General features: G+C 44.8%; 1 protein-coding gene across 6 annotated transcripts in view; it reads left to right on the top strand.

The window, feature by feature from the left end:
• Positions 1 to 26,887, top strand: part of LOC115188431 (prickle-like protein 1) — a 45,169-nt gene that overhangs the window by 13,156 nt on the left and 5,126 nt on the right. For 2 of the 6 annotated variants that reach the window (XM_029747281.1, XM_029747282.1), the window contains exons 2-4: positions 17,427 to 17,615; positions 22,641 to 22,754; positions 24,659 to 24,796. In XM_029747281.1, the coding sequence (XP_029603141.1) occupies positions 17,439 to 17,615; positions 22,641 to 22,754; positions 24,659 to 24,796 (429 nt within the window). In that variant the 5' untranslated portion in view covers positions 17,427 to 17,438. Of the gene's footprint in view, positions 1 to 9,424; positions 9,572 to 12,208; positions 12,522 to 17,426; positions 17,616 to 22,640; positions 22,755 to 23,042; positions 23,266 to 24,658; positions 24,797 to 26,887 lie in introns of those variants that run through there. The other 4 variants (XM_029747278.1, XM_029747283.1, XM_029747280.1 and 1 more) reach the window with 4 other exon arrangements.

Genomic DNA, 26,887 nt, shown 5'->3' with positions numbered 1-26,887 from the left:
CTGCTCTCTCCTCCCTGGAGGCATATCATTATGACTCTGTATACACAGAGCCTGGTCCCTGGCCTGGCCTACATTCTAGCAGGGTACAGGAGAGCCAGCTATGGAGGGAGTCATTATGGAGTAGAATTAGGGTGATGCAACACACACACAGGCATGAATGTACATACACACACACACACACACACACACACATACAGTACACAGGCAGACACACATACCCACACTCACACAACCACACACACAAGCATGCATGCATGCAGGCACGCACACACACACACACACACACACACACACACACACACACACACACACACACACACACATACAGTACACAGGCAGACACACATACCCACACTCACACAACCACACACACAAGCATGCATGCATGCAGGCACACACACACACACACACACACACATACAGTACACAGGCAGACACACATACCCACACTCACACAACCACACACACAAGCATGCATGCAGGCACACACACACACACACACACACACACACCAATCTGAGCATGATATGCCATGAGATGTTTTGTCTTGTAGAGTGGTTCCCACGTATTCCAGTTTTCATTTGTTTTCTAAATGAACTGTGAATGATGTGTTATTTTAACGTGCCGTTCCGTTTCTGTTTTCTCAGCTGAAATAGGAGAAGGAAATCACTTCTTAACAGGAAGAGAGACACATGGACCACAACAACAGAATGACAAGTGTTGAACATCTGTCTCAGTTCATTTATTAATAAAGTCTGGAGCCAGAAATAACAATAATCACATAGCATCCCAAACGCCACACCATATTTTCTCCATTATGAAAACAGACCTGAGTTCAGTTCTTATCTGTTATAATCAAATAGCATCCCAAACGCCACACCATATTTTCTCCATTATGAAAACAGACCTGAGTTCAGTTCTTATCTGTTATAATCACATAGCATCCCAAATGCCACACCATATTTTCTCCATTATGAAAACAGACCTGAATTCAGTTCTTATCTGTTATTCTTGTCGGCCTTTCTTCCTCTCTCTTGAAGCTGACTGTGCAGGGGTGTGTGTGCGTGCCTGTGTGCTTGTGTGCATCCTTGCATGTGCGTGTTCGTGTCCGTGCATGTGTACGTGCTTGTGTATATATGTCCCTACTAATCCCAGTCACCTTATTATGAGAAGCAGATGTTTTGTTGCTCATTTGGAAGGAGAGTTAAATGATTATAATTAGGGAGATGTTGAAGCATGGTTCCTTTCCTCCTCTGAGTATTGTTCCCTATGGAGGTTTACTGTACTCTACTAAACTCTGGGTCAGATCCTGTTTGGCCAGGTGTTCCCTATGGAGGTTTACTGTACTCTACTAAACTCTGGGTCAGATCCTGTTTGACTGGGTGTTCCCTATGGAGCTTCACTGTACTCTACTAAACTCTGGGTCAGATCCTGTTTGGCCAGGTGTTCCCTATGGAGGTTTACTGTACTCTACTAAACTCTGGGTTAGATCCTGTTTGACTGGGTGTTCCCTATGGAGCTTCACTGTACTCTACTAAACTCTGGGTCAGATCCTGTTTGGCCGGGTGTTCCCTATGGAGGTTTACTGTACTCTACTAAACTCTGGGTTAGATCCTGTTTGGCCAGGTGTTCCCTATGGAAGTTCACTGTACTCTACTAAACTCTGGGTCAGATCCTGTTTGGCCAGGTGTTCCCTATGGAGGTTCACTGTACTCTACTAAACTCTGGGTTAGATCCTGTTTGTCCGGGTATTCCCTATGGAGGTTCACTGTACTCTACTAAACTCTGGGTTAGATCCTGTTTGGCTGGGTGTTCCCTATGGAGGTTCACTGTACTCTACTAAACTCTGGGTTAGATCCTGTTTGGCCGGGTATTCCCTATGGAGGTTCACTGTACTCTACTAAACTCTGGGTTAGATCCTGTTTGGCCGGGTATTCCCTATGGAGGTTCACTGTACTCTACTAAACTCTGGGTTGGGTCGTGCATAGCCGGGTGGTCTGCTGTGAACTCCATATGAACAAAGCTCCTCTTGAATGAATGTCTGAAATAATGCTTAACAGGATGCAGGGTGGGGGGGCATTTCCATTTCCTCCTTGCTAATAGCTAACTCATTGGATTGTGAGTAAGCCTGCTTGACGATACATGAGTTACATGTTTAACTGGTGTCCCACTCTACAGAAATGTCACTACAGATTTCACTCTACAGAAATAAACTTTTCAATGGGATTATTTCTCTCTAAAATGAGTTTTGAGATGTCTAAAACACTGAGGGGGTCTTGGTCCTTAATAAAGCCTCTAGCTTGTCATCTCAGGGCTGAGGACGAGGAGGTGACGTCCCCTCTCTCTTTTTCTTTCTTTCTTTCTTTCTTTCTTTCTTTCTTTCTTTCTTTCTTTCTTTCTTTCTTTCTCTCTCGCTCGCTCGCTCGCTCTCTTTCTCTCTCTCTCTGTCTCTGTTTCTCTCTCTCTTTCTCTCTCTCTTTCTCTCTCTCTCATAAAGGCCTATCCAGGTTTTTATTAGCTGTGTAGTAGCCCTGTGCCAACTCCCTGTCCTCTGTCTCTCAGTCAGTCTAATTTAATATTGTTAACTGACACATTCCACTTAACGAGTCTAGAAGTCACTCTGACCTTTGTCTCTGCTGTTGAAAAGTGATCTCTCTCTGCTGCTGAAAAGGTGATCTCCCTCTCTGCTGATGAAAAGGTCATCTCCCTCTCTGCTGTTGAAAAGGTGATCTCCCTCTCTGCTGCTGAAAAGGTGATCTCCCTCTCTGCTGCTGAAAAGGTGATCTCCCTCTCTGCTGCTGAAAAGGTGATCTCCCTCTCTGCTGCTGAAAAGGTGATCTCCCTCTCTGCTGCTGAAAAGGTGATCTCCCTCTCTGTGCAGCTGACTTGAAACCCCCTTCTCTCTCAGTATGAGTGAACCCAAAGTCATGGTCTCTCCAGCTGTCCTACACAGACCTGTCCTCATCCTGACAGTAACCCTGTCCTCTATAGCTGTCCCACACAGACCTGTCCTCATCCTGACAGTAACCCTGTCCTCTAAAGCTGTCCCACACAGACCTGTCCTCTATAGCTGTCCCACACAGACCTGTCCTCATCCTGACAGTAACCCTGTCCTCTAAAGCTGTCCCACACAGACCTGTCATTGTGGACCATAAGAAGACAGGTCTATAGAGGACAGGTCTGTGTGGGACAGCTTTAGAGGACAGGTCTGTGTGGGACAGCTTTAGAGGACAGGGTTACTGTCAGGATGAGGACAGGTCTGTGTGGGACAGCTTCCGTGTGGGACAGCTATAAGCTGTCCCACACAGACCTGTCCTCTATAGACCTGTCTTCTTATGGTCCACAATGTGTCCCCACCTTCCCTAAACAGAGATGGGATTTCTAGCACCACCCTCTCAAAACAAGTTAAGACTGGTTGATTAGTCAAACCAACAGGTTGGTCAATGGCACAAGAGCATTGAATTGATCTATTTCCAAGATGTGTGTGTCCATTTCCTAAACTTTATGATGGGAAGCTCCCTCCATCCACTAATGCAGTCATTAGAGCTCTGTGAAGGTGAATTCCTCAACAGGAGAACAGATCCTCATTAGTTCCTTAGTGAAGTAGTAACAGTGTGTGAAGGTTCTAATTCTCAGCAGCTATAGAGGAGATCGTCACACTCTTTAGGAGGAACAAAGTAATGGCCCTGTATAAAATAACTTTCTCTGTAAGCTCCACTTAGACACTTGTTTCTCAACTCTGCCCAGGACCCTTAACGACTAACTAGAGGGTGAAATCAATGTTTCTTCGTGTACTGCACTATAGCCTGCAGGGACAGCAAATCTTAGAGTGGCATTGGATAGAAAATATCATTTGCAAGTCCTTTTTTCATTGAGTTTGTCTTCCTTTTATTGGGAAAAAGACACACGTATAAACTCAGCGTGGTCTATAATGTATTTTCATACTTGATTCACCTCGTTTATGGATGTTGAAGACAGAGTAACCCAGGATGACTTTCTTTCATTGGAGACTCAGTTCGGTCTATAATGTATTTTCATTCTTGATTCATCTCATTCATATTCCATTACATGGATGTCAGCCTAGGTTGTTTGGGGACTCCCGTCTCCGCTGTGAGTGAATGGGAAAGCTGCAGTAACCCGCTGGGCTATTTGGTTGAACCTTTAAACTCTAAAGTGGGATAATTCCTCAATATAATGTAATCCAGTCATAAGCAGTCAAGGGATTTATAGAAAAACCACTTAACCACAGCATAATTCTCGAACATATCCAGGGATATGACGCAGGGAAACATAGCGCCACAATGGAGGAGGAAGACCCAGACAGGGGTAAATAGTAGGATCACTAGTCAGGGGACAGGTTAGGTTAGGAGGCTGTTATGGTTACAGTCAGACAGGGGACAGGTTAGGTTAGGAGGCTGAGGAGGCTGTTATGGTTACAGTCAGACAGGGGACAGGTTAGGTTAGGGGGCTGAGGAGGCTGTTATGGTTACAGTTAGACAAGGGACAGGTTAGGTTAGGAGGCTGAGGAGGCTGTTATGGTTACAGTCAGACAGGGGACAGGTTAGGTTAGGAGGCTGAGGAGGCTGTTATGGTTACAGTCAGACAGGGGACAGGTTAGGTTAAGGGGCTGAGGAGGCTGTTATGGTTACAGTCAGACAGGGAACAGGTTAGGTTAGGAGGCTGAGGAGGCTGTTATGGTTACAGTCAGACAGGGGACAGGTTAGGTTAGGGGGCTGAGGAGGCTGTTATGGTTACAGTCAGACAGGGGACAGGTTAGGTTAGGAGGCTGAGGAGGCTGTTATGGTTACAGTTAGACAGGGGACAGGTTAGGTTAGGAGGCTGAGGAGGCTGTTATGGTTACAGTCAGACAGGGGACACGTTTAGTTAGGGGGCTGAGGAGGCTGTTATGGTTACAGTCAGACAGGGGACAGGTTAGGTTAGGGGGCTGAGGAGGCTGTTATGGTTACAGTCAGACAGGGGACAGGTTAGGTTAGGGGGCTGAGGAGGCTGTTATGGTTACAGTCAGACAGGGGACAGGTTAGGTTAGGAGGCTGAGGAGGCTGTTATGGTTACAGTCAGACAGGGGACAGGTTAGGTTAGGGGGCTGAGGAGGCTGTTATGGTTACAGTCAGACAGGGGACAGGTTAGGTTAGGAGGCTGAGGAGGCTGTTATGGTTACAGTCAGACAGGGGACAGGTTAGGTTAGGAGGCTGAGGAGGCTGTTATGGTTACAGTCAGACAGGGGACAGGTTAGGTTAGGAGGCTGAGGAGGCTGTTATGGTTACAGTCAGACAGGGGACAGGTTAGGTTAGGGGGCTGAGGAGGCTGTTATGGTTACAGTCAGACAGGGGACAGGTTAGGTTAGGAGGCTGAGGAGGCTGTTATGGTTACAGTTAGACAGGGGACAGGTTAGGTTAGGAGGCTGAGGAGGCTGTTATGGTTACAGTCAGACAGGGGACAGGTTTAGTTAGGGGGCTGAGGAGGCTGTTATGGTTACAGTCAGACAGGGGACAGGTTAGGTTAGGGGGCTGAGGAGGCTGTTATGGTTACAGTCAGACAGGGGACAGGTTAGGTTAGGGGGCTGAGGAGGCTGTTATGGTTACAGTCAGACAGGGGACAGGTTAGGTTAGGAGGCTGAGGAGGCTGTTATGGTTACAGTCAGACAGGGGACAGGTTAGGTTAGGGGGCTGAGGAGGCTGTTATGGTTACAGTCAGACAGGGGACAGGGGACAGGTTAGGTTAGGAGGCTGAGGAGGCTGTTATGGTTACAGTCAGACAGGGGACAGGTTAGGTTAGGAGGCTGAGGAGGCTGTTATGGTTACAGTCAGACAGGGGACAGGTTAGGTTAGGGGGCTGAGGAGGCTGTTATGGTTACAGTCAGACAGGGGACAGGTTAGGTTAGGGGGCTGAGGAGGCTGTTATGGTTACAGTCAGACAGGGGACAGGTTAGGTTAGGGGGCTGAGGAGGCTGTTATGGTTACAGGGGACAGGTTAGGTTAGGAGGCTGAGGAGGCTGTTATGGTTACAGTCAGACAGGGGACAGGTTAGGTTAGGAGGCTGAGGAGGCTGTTATGGTTACAGTCAGACAGGGGACAGGTTAGGTTAGGAGGCTGAGGAGGCTGTTATGGTTACAGTCAGACAGGGGACAGGTTAGGTTAGGGGGCTGAGGAGGCTGTTATGGTTACAGTCAGACAGGGGACAGGTTAGGTTAGGGGGCTGAGGAGGCTGTTATGGTTACAGTCAGACAGGGGACAGGTTAGGTTAGGGAGCTCTTGGTTCTTAGTGTGTTTGTCTGGGGATGTTGAGCAGTGGTTTAGTTGTGCAGTGGTTCTGTGGGTTCATGATGACTTTAGTTGTGCAGTGGTTCTGTGGGTTCTAGAATAACTAGAAGTGACTTTTGGGTCATTCCAGATGTGACAAAGTCCAGATGAAATCTAGAGGGGTGAAATCTAGAGGGGGTATGCTAGGACATGTTGATTGTATAGAGGAGGATTGTAGTTCAAATTTTTGTTTGATAGTTCTATTGTCCATTTTATCTCATCAAACTGAACTACAGAACATAATAATCTATATTTTATCTCACCAAACTGAACTACAGAACATAATCATCTATATTTTATCTCACCAAACTGAACTACAGAACATAATCATCTATATTTTATCTCATCAAACTGAACTACAGAACATAATAATCTATATTTTATCTCACCAAACTGAACTACAGAACATAATAATCTATATTTTATCTCACCAAACTGAACTACAGAACATAATAATCTATATTTTATCTCACCAAACTGAACTACAGAACATAATAATCTATATTTTATCTCACCAAACTGAACTACAGAACATAATAATCTATATTTTATCTCATCAAACTGAACTACAGAACATAATAATCTATATTTTATCTCACCAAACTGAACTACAGAACATAATAATCTATATTTTATCTCACCAAACTGAACTACAGAACATAATAATCTATATTTTATCTCATCAAACTGAACTACAGAACATAATCATCTATATTTTATCTCACCAAACTGAACTACAGAACATAATCATCTATATTTTATCTCACCAAACTGAACTACAGAACATAATAATCTATATTTTCAGTGCAAAGGTTCTTGTATTAATAGGATGATGTTATCTCTTAAGACATCAGATGAGGAAATGGCTTCTGATATAGTTATACACCCTGATAAAATAATCATTAGGTTGGTGATTGGATGTGGAATCACTAGTCACTTTAATAATGTTTACATGCTGATTTACTCATTTCATATGTATATACTGTATTCCATTCTACTGTATTTTAGTCTATGCCACTCCGACATTGCTCATCCAAATATTTATATATTTCTTAATTCCATTCTTTTACTTTAGATGTGTGTGTATTGTTGTGAATTGTTAGATATTACTGTACTGTTGGAGCTAGGAACAGAAGCATTTCACTACACCTGCAATAACATCTGCTAAATATGTGTATGTGACCAATAAAATGTGATTTGATTTGTCCTGTTTTACACATGTACCAGTGTGTATTAAAACGTGTTAATTAGAGATGTGTTTTATCCCAAGTCCCCCTGAGACACCCTCTGAGAGCAGGGTCACGGCCAGTGTCCTGACTGATGAGCCATGGGACTTTATCCCCTATCTATCCTTAGTAGTGATCTGACCTGTGTGATGTGCAGAACACTGGTAGCTAAACGTCTCATTAGGAGCTAACTCCGGCTATCTCTACTGTGCTAATTCAAACACTTAACAACATGGTCGTCCATCTGAGCACATCAATGACCACATTAACACATCATCCCTCCTCTAATACACAGCTCTGATAGACACCAACAGTATGTGAATGATGTTATCCGGCACAGGAAAATAGACACCTCTTTGAATACAGGAAAATACACGTCTGGGATAACACCTCTTTGACTTGTAAACCTGTTTTGTCTAGAGGAGTCGAGGGACACTGCTTTCTGTTTTGTCTAGAGGAGTCGAGGGACACTGCTTTCTGTTTTGTCTAGAGGAGTCGAGGGACACTGCTTTCTGTTTTGTCTAGGGGAGTCGAGGGACACTGCTTTCTGTTTTGTCTAGGGGAGTCGAGGGACACTGCTTTCTGTTTTGTCTAGGGGAGTCGAGGGACACTGCTTTCTGTTTTGTCTAGGGGAGTCGAGGGACACTGCTTTCTGTTTTGTCTAGGGGAGTCGAGGGACACTGCTTTCTGTTTTGTCTAGAGGAGTCGAGGGACACTGCTTTCTGTTTTGTCTAGGGGAGTCGAGGGACACTGCTTTCTGTTTTGTCTAGGGGAGTCGAGGGACACAGCTTTCTGTTTTGTCTAGGGGAGTCGAGGGACACTGCTTTCTGTTTTGTCTAGGGGAGTCGAGGGACACTTCTTTCTGTTTTGTCTAGGGGAGTCGAGGGACACTGCTTTCTGTTTTGTCTAGAGGAGTCGAGGGACACTGCTTTCTGTTTTGTCTAGGGGAGTCGAGGGACACTGCTTTCTGTTTTGTCTAGGGGAGTCGAGGGACACTGCTTTCTGTTTTGTCTAGAGGAGTCGAGGGACACTGCTTTCTGTTTTGTCTAGGGGAGTCGAGGGACACTGCTTTCTGTTTTGTCTAGGGGAGTCGAGGGACACTGCTTTCTGTTTTGTCTAGGGGAGTAGAGGGACACTGCTTTCTGTTTTGTCTAGGGGAGTCGAGGGACACTGCTTTCTGTTTTGTCTAGGGGAGTCGAGGGACACTGCTTTCTGTTTTGTCTAGGGGAGTCGAGGGACACTGCTTTCTGTTTTGTCTAGGGGAGTCGAGGGACACTGCTTTCTGTTTTGTCTAGGGGAGTCGAGGGACACTGCTTTCTGTTTTGTCTAGGGGAGTCGAGGGACACTGCTTTCTGTTTTGTCTAGGGGAGTTAAGGGACACAGCTTTCTGTTTTGTCTAGGGGAGTTAAGGGACACAGCTTTCTGTTTTGTCTAGGGGAGTCGAGGGACACAGCTTTCTGTTTTGTCTAGGGGTCGAGAGACACAGCTTTCTTTTTGGGTCTGTAGGTATATTAGTTTGGTATCTGACTGGGTCTCAGGTTTACTGACCATAGCCCTGACAGGTTAGAAGTTAGACTGGGTTGTGAATGGAGAGAGGCAATAGGGAGATGGCTGGATTGGATGACAGCGTGAGTGTGTGTTTGTGTGTGACAGTGGTATGTGTGACAGTGCCAAAGGTTACTGCATAAACCCTTCATTAGTTACATTGACTGGAAAGGCTGCGGACATCTGAATACCAGCCAAGGCATCATTCACTCAGAGCATGTCCGATGGCCTGGCACGGCGCTGAAATATCTCCATTATCCCCACAAGGAAGGAAACTGGCAGGAAATACACCCTTGGTGTTTTGCTACATTACTTCCTCCTCTTGACTGAGAAAGCACTGAGGTATGTTTGGTTCTTCACTGTTTCACAGTGTGGATTGGGACAGACGGTTCTGCTATTCTGGACTGGAGGAAGCAGGAAAGGCTGGGATGGTGGGACATACACACACACCCTGTCCCAGGAGGCAGAGCAGACGACAAGGTCAACTGCCTCTTCTGTTTCTGAAGGGCTTTCTCTGAACAACCCCACGGTGGCTTCTGGCCACAAGCCCAGCCTACATCTGAATGGATAATATCTCCTTTATTGTCTGAAAGAAAGAGCCTCTATTCCTGGGAGTATTTTTTTTAATCTTCAGGCATTTTGTGACCCTGTCATTGTCTATATTGTGAGAGGAAAAGTGGCTTTGGGGCTTTTTTGTTGGTGTCTTGGTCCGAAAAGTGACTCTTTGGTTCGGCCATTTTGACATGTTGGTCAAGCTAGGATTTGTTTTCTTACCTACCTTACTTTAACGTTTCCACCAGGAGTTTTACATGTTGATCCAGATAAATATCTTCCACTCAAAGCATGGTATTCTCTGAGCTAAGTTAAAGTGGCTTTTAGTTTGCTGTGCCAAGACCCTGCAAACCTGGAGAGTCTTTTCGCCTCTCTCTGAAAGGTCTGCCAGAATTGCTCTTTGCTCTCTCTCTCACTGTCTCTGTATCTCTCTCATTTTCTCTCTTTTCCTCCCTCCCTCCCTCACAAATCCTAAATCATAGTTATTCCTCATGTGTACCTGGTAATTTGGCATGTGACAAACTGTTTTGCTCCATTCTCCATAGACTGTGGCAGGGCGTCCTGGGGGAGGGTCCTTTGTCCCAGGCACAAAGATGGAAACACATTTGTCATTCAGCTCTTAAATGAAGCCATCAACCGCTCATGATGAGCAATGGTGTAGAACTGGTGCAAATAAAGCAAGGAAACGTCTCTCGCTTGTTTATGGACGGTCAAAATGTTTATCTCCGACCAGTAAACAACGTTCTGTCCTATATGGAATTGCGTTGAGGTTCTGGAACACATACATTTGTATCATTTAGCAGATGCTCATTTCCAGAGCAACTGGGGATAAGGGAATTGCTCAAGCGCACGTCAACTGATTTGTCTCCTAGTTGATTGGGGATTCAAACCAGCGACCTTTCGGTAACTGGCCCAATGTGCTTAACCACTAGGCTGCCTGGTGGGAGTTCACTGCTGATGTGAAGTGTTCTGGGATCAATTGAGATGAGAGGTGACTCCTCAGTGACACTGATTCAGGCTGGGAGTAGGGGAGCTCAGTTTGGGGTTGTATGTGGTGACATCCATAGGAATAGATGAGGACATCCCTCTTCAGTTTGGGGTTGTCTGTGGTGACATCCATAGGAATAGATGAGGACATCCCTCTTCAGTTTGGGGTTGTCTGTGGTGACATCCATAGGAATAGATGAGGACATCCCTCTTCAGTTTGGGGTTGTCTGTGGTGACATCCATAGGAATAGATGAGGACTCTCACCATCTCAGCCTCTGCAGAATAAGTCATGGGAATATTTCATATGCTGATAAAAGATAGAAGTTCAAAGATAGATAAAGGTAAAATATACAAAGATATGACGTAGATAGGAGATGGCTACAGTTTGTATCACTGTTTACGTGTCACTAGCCACATTAATAATTAAAATTGGATGTAAAAAATGTATCACTAGTCACTTTAAACAATGCCACTTTATATAATGTTTACAATATAGATTACTTGTTAGATATTACTGTATGGTCGGAACCAGAAGCACAAGCATTTCGCTACACTCGCATTAACATCTGCTAACCATGTGTATGTGACCAATAAAATCTGATTTGATTTGAAGACACTTCCAAAAGACACTTCCAAAACACTCAGCTTGCTTCCTGCAATAATTCTGAGGTCATCTATTTATTTAGCTGGAAGCAATAATGAAACAATATTTGATAAATAGCTCTTCCATTATTTCACAGAATGGTTAGTGTTCTGTGTACTTGAGGTTTAAAGCTGGAACACCAGGACATCAGACTTCAACAAATGGTGCAACCGATTGAACCACAGATGTTTTCTCAACAGAGAGCCTCTGACATAACCCTGGATCTGTTCTCTGGTGAGGAGAAACCACTTGATGATAGCAGAGGTTTGGAGAGAGAGAGAGAGAGAGAGAGAGAGAGAGAGAGAGAGAGAGAGAGAGAGAGAGAGAGAGAGAGAGAAAATAGTTTATCATCTATTCCACTTGCTTTAGCAATGTAAACATATTTCCCATGCCAATAAAGCCTATTGAATAGAATGGAGAGGTAGAGAGAGGGAAAGGGAGAAAAGGAGAGAGAGAGAGAGTTAGAGAGGAGCAGAGCGTTTGTGTCTGTAAGTTGTTGACCACTTGAGAATGAGAACGTGTACGGCTGTGCAGCGATTGGGACGCTGGTCAATGTGTGGAAATGTTGTGGACAGTCATCTGGTCAGAGGGATGTTAGAGAGAAGGAAGGTGAGGGGATGGGAGGGAAGAGGGGTGAGGGGAGAGGGGGTGAGGGGAAAGGTCAGGGGAGAGGGGTGAGGGGAACGGTGGGGAGCTTGGCTGTGGCTGTTGATTCTTGAAGTGTATTTAAAGTGCACTGGGAGGGCTGGAGAGAGGGAGAAGGAGGAGGGGGAGGAGGAGGATGAGGGAGGGGGAGGAAGGAGGGGATGAGGAGGAGGGAGATGAGGAGGAGGGGGAGGGGGAGGGAGGAGGGAGGGGGAGGGAGGGAGGGGGAGGGAGGAGGGGGAGGGAGGAGGGGGGGAGGGGGAGGGGCTGGCCTGAGTGCCAGAGCAGGGTGAGTACAACTCACACACACACTCACTCAGACACTGGAGACAGAGACATCACCTCCATGTGTATATGTGCTTTGTGATTCAAACCTTTGCATTTTGGAACTAGACCAATTGATTTTCCTTGGTCTAACACTGAGACAGCTTGGATAGACCAACGTTGGAGGAAATTGGAGGACCCTGTGGATAGATTAGACTCTGTGGGAGTAGTGTTGTGGGCATGCAGCCGGACCTCTAGCGCTGTGGCAGAGGCTGGGAGAGTCATCTTGTGACTGAGGGGTTTGGGAAGAGAGGAGAGGACCAATGCTTTTCATAGAGGTAAGAGTTGTGCCTCGGGCTCCTTCAGATGCAACAGAGAGAGAAAGTGATTTAAAACCATTACAATGTAGAGGGAGTGGAAGCTCTGTGAATGTAGAGTTCTAGTTACTGGGTAGATTGAGATTTGTTATGGGTAGAGCTAACTGCTGTGAACGGATGAACGATGTGTTGACAGAGTCAGAATGGTTAGGCTTCGTTCAGAAGTATGTGGAACGGGATGCGTGTGAGTGGTTGTTTGACGTCAACGGAGGGGAGGTGAGACAGATGAGGCTCTATATCGCTGTGTCTCTCTCTCTCCTCCCTGCCCGCTCCCACTGTCAGTGTTGTCAGCTGCCAGTATATGTATCAACAGCGAGGCAGGATGTGTATGTGCAGGTGGTCTCACTCAAACCGTGTTAGTCCCCTGTGCCCCCCTATCCCTGGCCCTGACACCTATTTGGCCCTGGAATAACACTCTACATCAGGACAGGTTGTGAGGGACGACCTCTGCCTTTAGAGTCCCCTCTCCAACCCTAATGATCTAGCTACATACTACATAGGGTTAGGGTTAGATATACTCCTATCTATAGGGTTATGGTTAGAGAAACTCCTACATATGTGTGATTATATTAAGATCCTACATCTGTAGGAGTCAGTGATTTTTGTCTGCTTTCACTATTTGCTCTGATTGTGTTTCTATTGTGTTCTGCCTATATGCAGGGATTCATCATATTCTTCAGTGTAAATCACTACAGCTGTAAATGCTATCTGGTAGTAATAACAAAAACATCTCTGTACACTGTATTTGATATGCCAGGAAATTGCCATATGAAATCTGTTATAGGCATTCATTTTTAAACTAATGTAATAATTTGCATTAGATAAATAAAATATTATTTGCAGTCATTACGTAACATAATATTGAACTCAAAACACCAAAGAATAAGCAAAACATTTCAGCATTCACAATAAACTTAAAATGGAGATGACTGTGTAATGAATCTCACACTCATATTTTCTGTTCTCGTAAGTACCAATACTTTATATTTGGAGAACAATTTCATAGTCCTTGTACCTCCTGCCATCTATTGCTTAGGTTACTTGTGCAACCAATGCAAGTAAGCAGCTGTTTGACTGGTGTCGTCCGTCTTCTGACCGGGTGTTCAAGGATTCAGACGGTGTCAGTGTCCTGCTAGTTTGTGTTCTAGATGTTTTTCCCCTCTTACGTTTTCGGTCACTTTTTTTTACCACCAAGTATTTCTGCGTGGAGGTCATCTTAACCCAGAGACTGTATACATTTAAACTGCCTTGTATTTGATCAGGTCATTCTTTTCCTACAATGTTTCCCAAATGGCACCCTATTCCCATAGGGCTCTGGTCAAAAGTAGTGCACTATATAGGGTGCCATTTGAGATGCTACCCTTCATATGTTTATTTTATTGAAACTTTATTTAACTAGGCAAGTCAGTTAAGAACAAATTATTATTTACAGCCTACCAATGCTGGGCCAAATTGTGCACTGCCCTATGGGACTCCCAATCACTGCCAGTTGTGATACAGCCTGGAATCAAACCAGGGTCTGTAGTGACCCCTCTAGCACTGAGATGCAGTGCCTCAGACCACTGCGCCACTCAGAGGCCTTTAGTATGTGTCAGTATAGGAACAACAGGGCCATACCCTCCACCTGGAGTGTGTTTACATAGTGTCGATGTTGGGACTTTTTAAATACCTTTTTCAAAATCCGGTCGTCTCTCTTTGGCTTGGGTTTAAAGGAGCAGAGCAGGGTAGTAAGTTAGACGTTTTGTTTTTGTTTTTGATAAAGACACATTGTGTTATTGCCAACGGGTGACAAGGTGTAATGGGAGTACCTGTGTATGTTGGCTCAGGAATCTGCTGGGGCTTTTGCCTGACTTTCCTTACTTGACTTTCTAAAAGCAGAGGTTGGGGTAAAGAGGATGGGGGATGGTGGGGTTAGGAATAAATTCACAGGAGAATTTCTTAGATTCTTTCACAGGGAAATCTTCTCTTGGTGTGGTCAGAACTGGGCTACACAAAATGTGTTATTTTTATCCCTTGTAATTAAATGTTTGGAGGACAACATATTTCACGTCTAGACGCTGTGCTAGCAGGCTATTCCCAGAAATCCATCACAGTTTTCTCTTGAGGACATGACCTAGACAATTATTGTAATGACATGCCTTTAGCAAATGGCTCTCTATCTCTCCGTCCATCTCGTGACTCGGTTGCTTGGCCGTTGGATAATGTCTCAAGGGTACTTAGGGAAAGTGTTTTACCTCACGCAAGGAAAGGCATTGAGCACCTACTGTAGCAAGAAAGGGCATCTAAAATTGGGCTACTTTTTAGTGGATTGGGCAGGATATTGGATCTGATTGTGCGGGAAAGAGTCAATAGAATCTGGCAACCATAGAAATCCTAATAAAACATACAGTTATTAAATTATAGAATATATTGGGGTGGCAGGTTGCCTAGTGGTTAGAGCATTGGACCAGTAACCAAAAAGTTGCTGGATTGAATCCCTGAGGAACCCACTGTTCCCCTGAACAAGGCAGTTAACCCAGTGTTCCCCTGAACAAGGCAGTTAACCCACTGTTCCCTGAACAAGGCAGTTAACCCACTGTTCCCCTGAACAAGGCAGTTAACCCACTGTTCCCTGAACAAGGCAGTTAACCCACTGTTCCCCTGAACAAGGCAGTTAACCCAGTGTTCCCCTGAACAAGGCAGTTAACCCACTGTTCCCCTGAACAAGGCAGTTAACCCACTGTTCCCCGGGAGGCTGTCATTATAAATAAGAATGTGTTCTTAACTGACTGGCCTAATTAAATATATATATATATCTGTGCTGTCAACACTGAGTACTAATAATACCACAGAGACCTCAGGTCGTGTTAGATTAGAAGAACTAATGAGGGATGTCTTTATCTGGTCCTACTTGGTAAAACGCTGGCATAGCCACTAGGTTGTGTTCTGTGTGTGAAATGAGCACAGTTCCAGTTTTACAGCTTGAGCTTTTAGAACCCTTTTTGCATTTGTTGGTTAGAAGCTGCAGGGCTTGTTGTAACTGTATTCAAATTCATCCAAACTTTCCCCATTCATTTCTCCACAGTGATGTTGACTGGCTGAGTCAGAATGAGCATCTCTGTTTCAATGGGCTTTAGACTGGGATTAACTCATGTGAATACATTTAAATTACATCTCAGAATACATTAGTTGACATTAGTTTAGAGGATTTGATTTTGTGTAAATACTTTCCACAACTAGCAGGTTATTGACATGTTTTTGTTTAACTTCAGAATAAAAGAAATGAGACAGAAAGGTATTTGGCCTACATACTCAGAATCTCGGGACATTTGGTCTCTCTTGTGACAGTCCTTGTGAAGTACCTAATCTTTTAGAAGAAGGTCCCTCCTTGTGACTCAAGAGTGAACTTCCATTAAGTTTAGAGGGCGTCTGTGAAATTCAAACTTTCGCCCCAAACAAGGGTGCTCTTCTCAGGCTATTCTGGTCTTCATTTGCACGTCAAAGGAGCTCAAACAAAACAGAAGTGGGGTTTTTAACACCTCTAAGGCTTAAACCACGTTATCTGACAGCGACATAGTGTACATCCCAAATGGCACCCTATTGCCTATTTAGTGCACTACTTTTGACCAGGGCACATAGAGCTCCCTTAGAGCTCTGGTCAAAAGTAGTGCACTATATAGGGAATAGGGTGGCATTTGCGATGCAGGTGGAGAGAGGGCTCTGAAGTAGGTGAACACAGAGATAAGAGAGAAGAGAGACTGAAGTGATAAACATCTCTTGCTGTAAACCGCCACCTCCTTCTTATCAGGTCCTTTAAAATGCCTGCTTTGAAAGGTACCTAAAATGGCTGAGATTTTGTGAAAGAGTGATGTGTGTGCCTTAGACAATGACAGACAAAAAGCCGTGTTATATAAGGAGATATCATGTCCTCGTACACGTGTACTGTGGTGTCGTCATGGACACAAGCCCCCTGTCCCCAGTACAACCTCAACCTATGAACCAGCAGTGTTTCACTGTGATTGTGACCAGTACAACAGGTCTCTGAATGTACCGCTCTGTGTCAGTCCCACAAGCCTCCTGTCCTTGAACAACCTGTAAACCACAGACCTAGTATAGGTATTAAATACTCAGCATTTTTTACACACGTACAGCTTTGGATGTGCCCGGTACAAAAGGTCTCTGATGTACAGTTCAGTGTCATGTGATGTTAGGGGATTTAATCAGGATTATAAAAGCAGATCCATTTAACAGTCAGGCTGTACTCCACTAACCTATCTAATATACTGCACAGGCTTAACTCTACAGTAAGGGCTGTGAGCATCCATCCAGCTCACTGTTAAACCCTACTGACCCTAAATTCAGGCCGTCCAGCAGTGATACTGAGTTGGAGGTATATGATCTGGTACAGTGGTACTTCATGTAGGGATTCAACTCTAGGATTATATTGGCACACTGTACATGATATAGGCACACTACAACCTGTCATCTACTGTAACTACAATCTGCCATTCAGATACTGATGTTTCTTTTTTATTTATTTAACCTTTATTTAACTAGGCAACTCAGTTAAGAACAAATTCTTATTTACAATGACAGCCTACCGGGGAACAGTGGGTTAACTTCCTTGTTCAGAGGTAGAACAACAGATTTTTACTCTGTCAGCTCGGGGATTCGATCCAGCAACCTTTCAGTTACTGGCCCAATGCTCTAACCACTAGGATCTAGGCTACCTGCCGTTCTGTTTCTATACGAGAGCAGACCAGTGTTTACAAAGTGTTTTCAGGAAAGCAGAAACAGACAACAACGACTGAATGAGGAATTATTCTAAACATTGAATTTGGGGACATTTGATAACACTTTCTTTCCTTTTGTGTCTCCCTCGGGCAGCGCCCGCGTGTGATGAACCTGGAGCGGCCGGTGGGTGTGGGTGTCCGGGGCCTGGATATGGAGCAGCGGACGGGGGGGAAGCTGGGGAAACTGACCCTGGGCTTCCAGAGGAGCTCTACGTCAGACGATGACTCAGGTTGTGCCCTGGAGGAATACGCCTGGGTACCGCCTGGACTCAGACCTGAACAGGTGAGCAGCACGGCATCATCTTCATCATCATCATATCCTCATTTGTCTGTTGAATAGTCAACCACAAGCTTTCTCCAGTAACTACGGTCACTAACAATGACCACCTCAATGGCATCACATAAAATCAGTAAATGAATGCATGTGTATATGTGTTTGGTGCCTGCTAAATCAAGATGACAGTCAACAGCATCATCACCTTCAGTCAAATTAGATGGAGATACATGACTGTAAATATAACATGATGGAGATACATGACTGTAAATATAACATGATGGAGATACATGACTGTAAATATAACATGATGGAGATACATGATGGAGATACATGACTGTAAATATAACATGATGGAGATACATGACTGTAAATATAACATGATGGAGATACATGACTGTAAATATAACATGATGGAGATACATGACTGTAACTATAACATGATGGAGATACATGACTGTAACTATAACATGATGGAGATACATGACTGTAAATATAACATGATGGAGATACATGATGGAGATACATGACTGTAAATATAACATGATGGAGATACATGACTGTAAATATAACATGATGGAGATACATGACTGTAAATATAACATGATAGAGATACATGACTGTAACTATAACATGATGGAGATACATGACTGTAACTATAACATGATGGAGATACATGACTGTAAATATAACATGATGGAGATACATGACTGTAAATGTAACATGATGGAGATACATGACTGTAACTATAACATGATGGAGATACATGACTGTAAATATAACATGATGGAGATACATGACTGTAACTATAACATGATGGAGATACATGACTGTAAATATAACATGATGGAGATACATAACCCTAACTATAACATGATGGACAATAGACAATACTGTATTGTCATCCATTGGGTTGAGTTGGATGGGTCCAGAGTTTTGGCTCGAGGTGGAAACAGAACATCTGGTAGGGCTGGTGTGACACTGGGATAGGCATCACACACACACACACACACACACACACACACACACACACACACACACACACACACACACACACACACACACACACACACACACACACACACACACACACACACACACACACACACACACACACTGAGGTGAGGCTGAGATGCAGCGTTGAGTGTAGAACACAAGGGGCCAGTTCACCAAACCTCTGGACCTGGAACAGTTCATGACTCTCCTCCTGGGGAGAGGTAGCGGGGAGCTGTTCGTGACTGATCACATCACAGTGACCATTGGTTGTAACCCATATCTGAATGTCACAAAACACAGCAGGCAAACTGAATGTCCATCCACATAGATAGGCTAATAGTAGACCCCGACCTGCAGGAGGAATCAATCCACTCCTAATGTTAACTGTTGCAGATCAGGAGGAATCAACCCACTCCTAATGTTAACTGTTGCAGATCAGGAGGAATCAACCCACTCCTAATGTTAACTGTTGCAGATCAGGAGGAATCAACCCACTCCTAATGTTAACTGTTGCAGATCAGGAGGAATCAACCCACTCCTAATGTTAACTGTTGCAGATCAGGAGGAATCAACCCACTCCTAATGTTAACTGTTGCAGATCAGGAGGAATCAATCCACTCCTAATGTTAACTGTTGCAGATCAGGAGGAATCAACCCACTCCTAATGTTAACTGTTGCAGATCAGGAGGAATCAACCCACTCCTAATGTTAACTGTTGCAGATCAGGAGGAATGCTGACATAAAAGGGCTTTATAAATCCATTTGATTTGATTTGTAAATCCCCTTGGTGGTGAGATGTAGAGTCACATTATTTGATTTGATTTGTAAATCCCTTGGTGGTGAGATGTAGAGTCACATTATTTGATTTGATTTGTAAATCCCTTGGTGGTGAGATGTAGAGTCACATTATTTGATTTGATTTGTAAATCCCTTGGTGGTGAGATGTAGAGTCACATTATTTGATTTGATTTGTAAATCCCTTGGTGGTGAGATGTAGAGTCACATGATTTGATTTGATTTGTAAATCCCTTGGTGGTGAGATGTAGAGTCACATTATTTGATTTGATTTGTAAATCCCTTGGTGGTGAGATGTAGAGTCACATCATTTGATTTGATTTGTAAATCCCTTGGTGGTGAGATGTAGAGTCACATTATTTGATTTGATTTGTAAATCCCTTGGTGGTGAGATGTAGAGTCACATTATTTGATTTGATTTGTAAATCCCTTGGTGGTGAGATGTAGAGTCACATTATTTGATTTGATTTGTAAATCCCCTTGGTGGTGAGATGTAGAGTCACATTATTTGATTTGATTTGTAAATCCCCTTGGTGGTGAGATGTAGAGTCACATTATTTGATTTGATTTGTAAATCCCTTGGTGGTGAGATGTAGAGTCACATGATTTGTCAGTGTCACAAACTGTGGACGTTACAGCACACAGAGAATAGCAGCAATAGGACTTTTCTCCAAACCTACTGAGTCTCCTGACAGATTTTATATCTCTCTCTGCCTCCGATATTCTAACAACCCCTCACAGGCATAGAATTCCTGTGACACACACACAGACCCCCCCCACCCACACACACACACACACACACACACACAGAACCCCCCTCAACACGCACACACTGCCTTCCACTGAGATCAGACTGAACACAGAAGTGAAGCCATCCGAGACAAATCCTCAAACAAGCTGCAGCCAGACTTCAGGCTTTAATGTTTAATGTCTGGAGTCTATAAATACAGACGTACTGACATGCCATTCGCCCCTCCTGCAGAGTGCCTGTGATCTCATGGAAATGTCCGTCTGGAGGAGTCGGGAGAAAGTAGGATAGAGTCAACACTGATCTATATGAATTAAGACAAATAATAATCATGGTAATACAGGTCATCATGTCAATGTTTTTCAGTGTTTTCCAAAAATGACAGTTCTGTTTCAGAGTGAGTCAGTCTAGGGCTAGGCTATACATCCCATGGTTTAGAGTTCTGTTTCAGAGTGAGTCAGTCTAGGGCTAGGCTATACATCCCATGGTTTAGAGTTCTGTTTCAGAGTGAGTCAGTCTAGGGCTAGGCTATACATCCCATGGTTTAGAGTTCTGTTTCAGAGTGAGTCAGTCTAGGGCTAGGCTATACATCCCATGGTTTAGAGTTCTGTTTCAGAGTGAGTCAGTCTAGGGCTAGGCTATACATCCCATGGTTTACAGTTCTGTTTCAGAGTGAGTCAGTCTAGGGCTAGGCTATACATCCCATGGTTTACAGTTCTGTTTCAGAGTGAGTCAGTCTAGGGCTAGGTTATACATCCCATGGTTTACAGTTCTGTTTCAGAGTGAGTCAGTCTAGGGCTAGGCTATACATCCCATGGTTTAGAGTTCTGTTTCAGAGTGAGTCAGTCTAGGGCTAGGCTATACATCCCATGGTTTACAGTTCTGTTTCAGAGTGAGTCAGTCTAGGGCTAGGCTATACATCCCATGGTTTAGAGTTCTGTTTCAGAGTGAGTCAGTCTAGGGCTAGGCTATACATCCCATGGTTTAGAGTTCTGTTTCAGAGTGAGTCAGTCTAGGGCTAGGCTATACATCCCATGGTTTACAGTTCTGTTTCAGAGTGAGTCAGTCTAGGGCTAGGCTATACATCCCATGGTTTAGAGTTCTGTTTCAGAGTGAGTCAGTCTAGGGCTAGGCTATACATCCCATGGTTTAGAGTTCTGTTTCAGAGTGAGTCAGTCTAGGGCTAGGTTATACATCCCATGGTTTAGAGTTCTGTTTCAGAGTGAGTCAGTCTAGGGCTAGGCTATACATCCCATGGTTTACAGTTCTGTTTCAGAGTGAGTCAGTCTAGGGCTAGGCTATACATCCCATGGTTTAGAGTTCTGTTTCAGAGTGAGTCAGTCTAGGGCTAGGTTATACATCCCATGGTTTAGAGTTCTGTACATCCCATGGTTTAGAGAACCTTTTTCAGTTCCCGGTAGAACCTTTTTGAGTTCCATGTAGAAGAGGGTTCTACATGGAACTCAAAAGGGTTCTACCTGGAACCAAAAAGAGTTCTTCAAAGGATCATCCTACGGGGACAGCCGAAGAAACCAAGGTGCTGTCTAGAACCTGAAAGGGTTCTAAGAGTGTACAAGCTATTATAAATATATGTTCACATCCTGTTTCAGTTAGTGCACTAACATGCGAACTCAGCAGATCGTTACTGTGGCCTGTTAGCCTGTGGGGCTGGAGTGGTTGAGAGTGTTTTATGCCTCCTTCCTAGTGATACTGACTGTGTGGCCGTAGCATCATTAAGACTGGCTGCTTTCTTTACAGTTCAGCTCTGACTGCAAACAGGTCTGGCCTCTGACTCCAGGCTATGTGGCACTTTCCCAAAGCTCTCTCTCTCTTTCCCAAAAGCTCTTCTCTCTCTCTCTCTCTTCTATCTCTCCCCCACCCTCTCATTAACCATGAGCACACATGGAAGTAATGAAGGTCTGAAATCAACAGGAGGCCTCCCAAGCCAAATACCTTGTTTTTGTAACCTTACTCCCCCCCACCCAGTCCCCCTTGTTTCCCAGCCCTTCACTCTCTACACCTCTAGAATGTGTGGAGGCCTCATAGATAGTCATGAACTCATGGTGGAGAGATGGAAACATTAATCAAGAACATGTAGTTGGTTGGTGGGATAACTATTGTAAAAATGGTCAATCAGTCAACAGAGGCACCAGTCTTGTATGAACTGTGACCTGAGTGATTTTCCACTGACTGACTGTGACTGACTGTCTGACCCTGGCCATTGTTGGCATATCATGGTGGATCTGTCCCGAACAAAGCTCTTTAAGCAGCTGGGATTGTGCTCTTGTCATGGAGCCCAGTGGGGTATTTATGATGCAGGGCAGTACAGATCCTGGAGGTATGCCTGGTCTTTTTAGGGTGAGCATCACCCTCCAACTGAACTACTAAACCATTAAGACCAACCAGGAACCTGTGTGATTGAAGGTGGATTTGCAGAATGACAGAACTAAGACTGTTTTAACCATTCCTCCCATCCCTCTGTCCCTCCGTCCCAGGTACAGCAGTATTTCTCCTGTCTTCCAGAGGACAAGGTCCCCTACGTCAACAGTCCTGGAGAGAAACACAGGATCAGACAGCTGCTCTACCAGCTGCCGCCTCATGACAATGAGGTAAGAACTGAACCCAGGACAGAGAGTTAATCTACTGGGTCTGCTCTACCAGCTGCCCCCTCATGACAATGAGGTAAGAACTGAACCCAGGACAGAGAGTTAATCTACTGGGTCTGCTCTACCAGCTGTCCCCTCATGACAATGAGGTAAGAACTGAACCCAGGACAGAGAGTTAATCTACTGGGTCTGCTCTACCAGCTGTCCCCTCATGACAATGAGGTAAGAACTGAACCCAGGACAGAGAGTTAATCTACTGGGTCTGCTCTACCAGCTGTCCCCTCATGACAATGAGGTAAGAACTGAACCCAGGACAGAGAGTTAATCTACTGGGTCTGCTCTACCAGCTGCCCCCTCATGACAATGAGGTAAGAACTGAACCCAGGACAGAGAGTTAATCTACTGGGTCTGCTCTACCAGCTGCCCCCTCATGACAATGAGGTAAGAACTGAACCCAGGACAGAGAGTTAATCTACTGGGTCTGCTCTACCGGCTGCCGCCTCATGACAATGAGGTAAGAACTGAACCCAGGACAGAGAGTTAATCTACTGGGTCTGTATTCACATAGTCATGGTTAACCCAGAACTAAAGTCTCAGGTAATGTGTCAGCTGCTCGATTAGGTTCTGGGTCCATACGTGTTAAGAGAAGGAATTAAGAGATGCTAGAACGAGGAACGGAACTGGAACGAGGAGCTTGACCCTCTTTCTGTGCAAGTTATGGGCTGAATGTCCCCTCCCCTTCCAAATTCGAAAGATGCTAACACCTGGAAAATGGTGATTTGTGTGAATCACCTGCGAAACACCTACTGCTGTTGGTTATCCCACAGATCACATTCCAATTCCCACAGATGCTACGGTACCACTTCAATTTACATACATCTGTCCATGAGAGATTAGTATTCACAAACCCGATCCTAGACACTCTTTGTGAATACAGGCCCTGGTCCCAGATCTGAATGTGCTTCACCCAGACAGTGATAGTCAGCGGAGATGGCTTTAACCACACAGATCTGGGATCAGCAAAGGTTAATGCTAACTAAAGAATATCACCTCGTCACAGTGGAGGTATTCTAGTAAAGACAAACCACTCACATTGCCTACTACAATCGCCATAGTAACATATGGTGCATTACTGCATTTAAACACAACCGGATCCTTGTTCTGTCTTTCTAGATTGTAAACCAGCACTCCTTGGACCACATTGTAATCCACCCCTTTAGTCAGCTCAGTTTACACTGGGAGATCTGCCCAGGGGCTATGTGGGGCTATCACAGAGGGCTCTGCTCCAGTCCTGTAGGTGGGCAGGCGTTTGTTCCATGGAACAATAAAGCGTCTGACTGAGTGACTTTATGATGTTTGCTGCCAGGCTCAGAGCAGAGCGGCATACTGCAGCAGGGGAGAAGGGGAGATTCCAGGCATAGCTGTGGTTTACAAGGCCTCCTTAAAGTAGGGCACACACGCAGTCACACGGACGCGGGAGCACACACACACACACACACACACACACACACACACACACACACACACACACACACACACACACACACACACACACACACACACCGGAGAACGTTTAGAGAGCGACGCTCCGAGGGATCTCGTTGTGTACCAGCGTTGTTTGCTGTTGTTAGGGAACCACAAGGCCCATTGTTGGTTGTTAGTCTTCCGCTCGTTTTATTTATCTGTGTGGTAATTGTCTGCTCTAAACATCAGGCTTGATGTGTTTACATTCATGCCATCCTTGGGGTGGGCCTCGAGGGGAACAACATGTGTTCTTCCATAACATAACCATAAAATACATCTGTGGTGGAAGCAGTGAGGGTTTTCAATGTGAAGGTTTTATCTGTTGGGTAAAAACTGAGTTGGTGTGTTCTCTCTCTCTCTCTCTCCCTCCCTCCCCCTGCCAGGTGCGGTATTGCCACTCTCTCAGTGAGGAGGAAAAGAGGGAGCTCCACATGTTCAGTGTCCAGAGAAAGAGAGAGGCTCTGGGGAGAGGAACCCCCAGGATGCTCCCTCGAGCCCTGCAACACACCCTCTGTGAACATGTACGTTCACATACACACACACACACACACACGTTCGCACACATGCGCACCCACCCACACTGCGAGTACAAACTGTATTGCTATCTTATAAAACATTTCGATACAAGTCTGGGGGGCGAGTAAGAAAATCTCTCCCAAATAACGTTAAAGCCAGTAAATATGTCTCTCCCTTCCTCATTACATGTCAATCCCATAAAGAGCTGCTTCTCCCTCCTGAAGCTCTTCCTGTAGGCAGAGCAGCAATCCTATAAAGAGCTGCTTCTCCCTCCTGAAGCTCTTCCTGCTAGGCAGAGCAGCAATCCTATAGAGAGCTGCTTCTCCCTCCTGAAGCTCTTCCTGCTAGGCAGAGCAGCAATCCTATAAAGAGCTGCTTCTCCCTCCTGAAGCTCTTCCTGCTAGACAGAGCAGCAATCCTATAAAGAGCTGCTTCTCCCTCCTGAAGCTCTTCCTGCTAAGCAGAGCAGCAATCCTATAGAGAGCTGCTTCTCCCTCCTGAAGCTCTTTCTGCTAGGCAGAGCAGCAATCCTATAAAGAGCTGCTTCTCCCTCCTGAAGCTCTTCCTGCTAGGCAGAGCAGCAATCCTATAAAGAGCTGCTTCTCCCTCCTGAAGCTCTTCCTGCAAGGCAGAGCAGCAATCCTATAGAGAGCTGCTTCTCCCTCCTGAAGCTCTTCCTGCTAGGCAGAGCAGCAATCCTATAAAGAGCTGCTTCTCCCTCCTGAAGCTCTTCCTGCTAGGCAGAGCAGCAATCCTATAAAGAGCTGCTTCTCCCTCCTGAAGCTCTTCCTGCTAGGCAGAGCAGGAAACGACAACAAGCTAACGACACTGGGCAATACGCTAGTTGTTTATTTAGACTTACCGACCCCCTTTGGCCTCGCTCTGTTCTATTCTAAATGTGCATCCCAAATGGCATCCTATTCACTACATAGTGTACTACATTTGACCAGGGCCCAGAGGGAAGTAGTGCACAATGTAGGGAATAGGGTGCCATTTGGGACGTAAGCCTAAAGCGCCAGTGATAATGTGAGGATTTAATCAAGGGCAGAGTCTGTCTCATTAACAACTAACCCACTCAGAGGGAGCAGAGAGGAGGAAGTGTGGACATTAGGAGCTCATGCTCAACCCGAGCGTGGAAGTTATTCCAGCAAAATCAATGGGCCCAATTTCCTGCAGTCAAAAATAAATGTTAACAGGGTGTTGAGTTCATTTCAACTGTACCACTGGTCAGTAGGCACCCATTAACCCAGTGCTCTACAGACTGTACAATAAACTCTCTCTCTCTCTCTCTCTCGCTCTCTCTCTCTCTCTCTCTCTCTCTCTCTCTGTCTCTCTGTCTCTCTGTCTCTCTCTCTCTCTCTCTCTGTCTCTCTCTCTCTCTCTCTCTCTCTCTCTCTCTCTCTCTCTTTCTCTTAATTCAAGTCAAAGGGCTTTTTTGGCATGGGAAACATGTTTATATTGCCAAAGCTTGTGATTAGAATTGATTACAGTTTGGCTTGTTGAAAGCCTTCAAATCCTGTTTAAAAAGACTTAGTGCTGTACAATAGATTTTGTTCCAGCTTGTGAAATGTAATAGTCATAGTTTGGCATGTTAAAGGGCCTTAAAAACAGATTTAAAAGGCACATACCACAAGTCCTTTCTGATCACTGTGGACTATTGACCACATCCTATTAGACTAGTGACCACATCCTATTAGACTAGTGACCACATCCTATTAGACTAGTGACCACATCCTATTAGACTAGTGACCACATCCTATTAGACTAGTGACCACATCCTATTAGACTAGTGACCACATCTTATTAGACTAGTGACCACATCCTATTAGACTAGTGACCACATCCTATTAGACTAGTGACCACATCCTATTAGACTAGTGACCACATCCTATTAGACTAGTGACCACATCCTATTAGACTAGTGACCACATCCTATTAGACTAGTGACCACATCCTATTAGACTAGTGACCACATCCTATTAGACTAGTGACCACATCCTATGAGACTAGTGACCACATCCTATTAGACTAGTGACCACATCCTATTAGACTAGTGACCACATCCTATTAGACTAGTGACCACATCCTATTAGACT

The sequence above is a fragment of the Salmo trutta genome, unplaced genomic scaffold, assembly GCF_901001165.1.
Source record: "Salmo trutta unplaced genomic scaffold, fSalTru1.1, whole genome shotgun sequence".
Lineage (NCBI taxonomy): Eukaryota > Metazoa > Chordata > Actinopteri > Salmoniformes > Salmonidae > Salmo > Salmo trutta.
The sequence above is the reverse complement of the archived record's forward strand: the minus strand, read 5'-3'. Positions and strand labels throughout refer to the sequence as shown.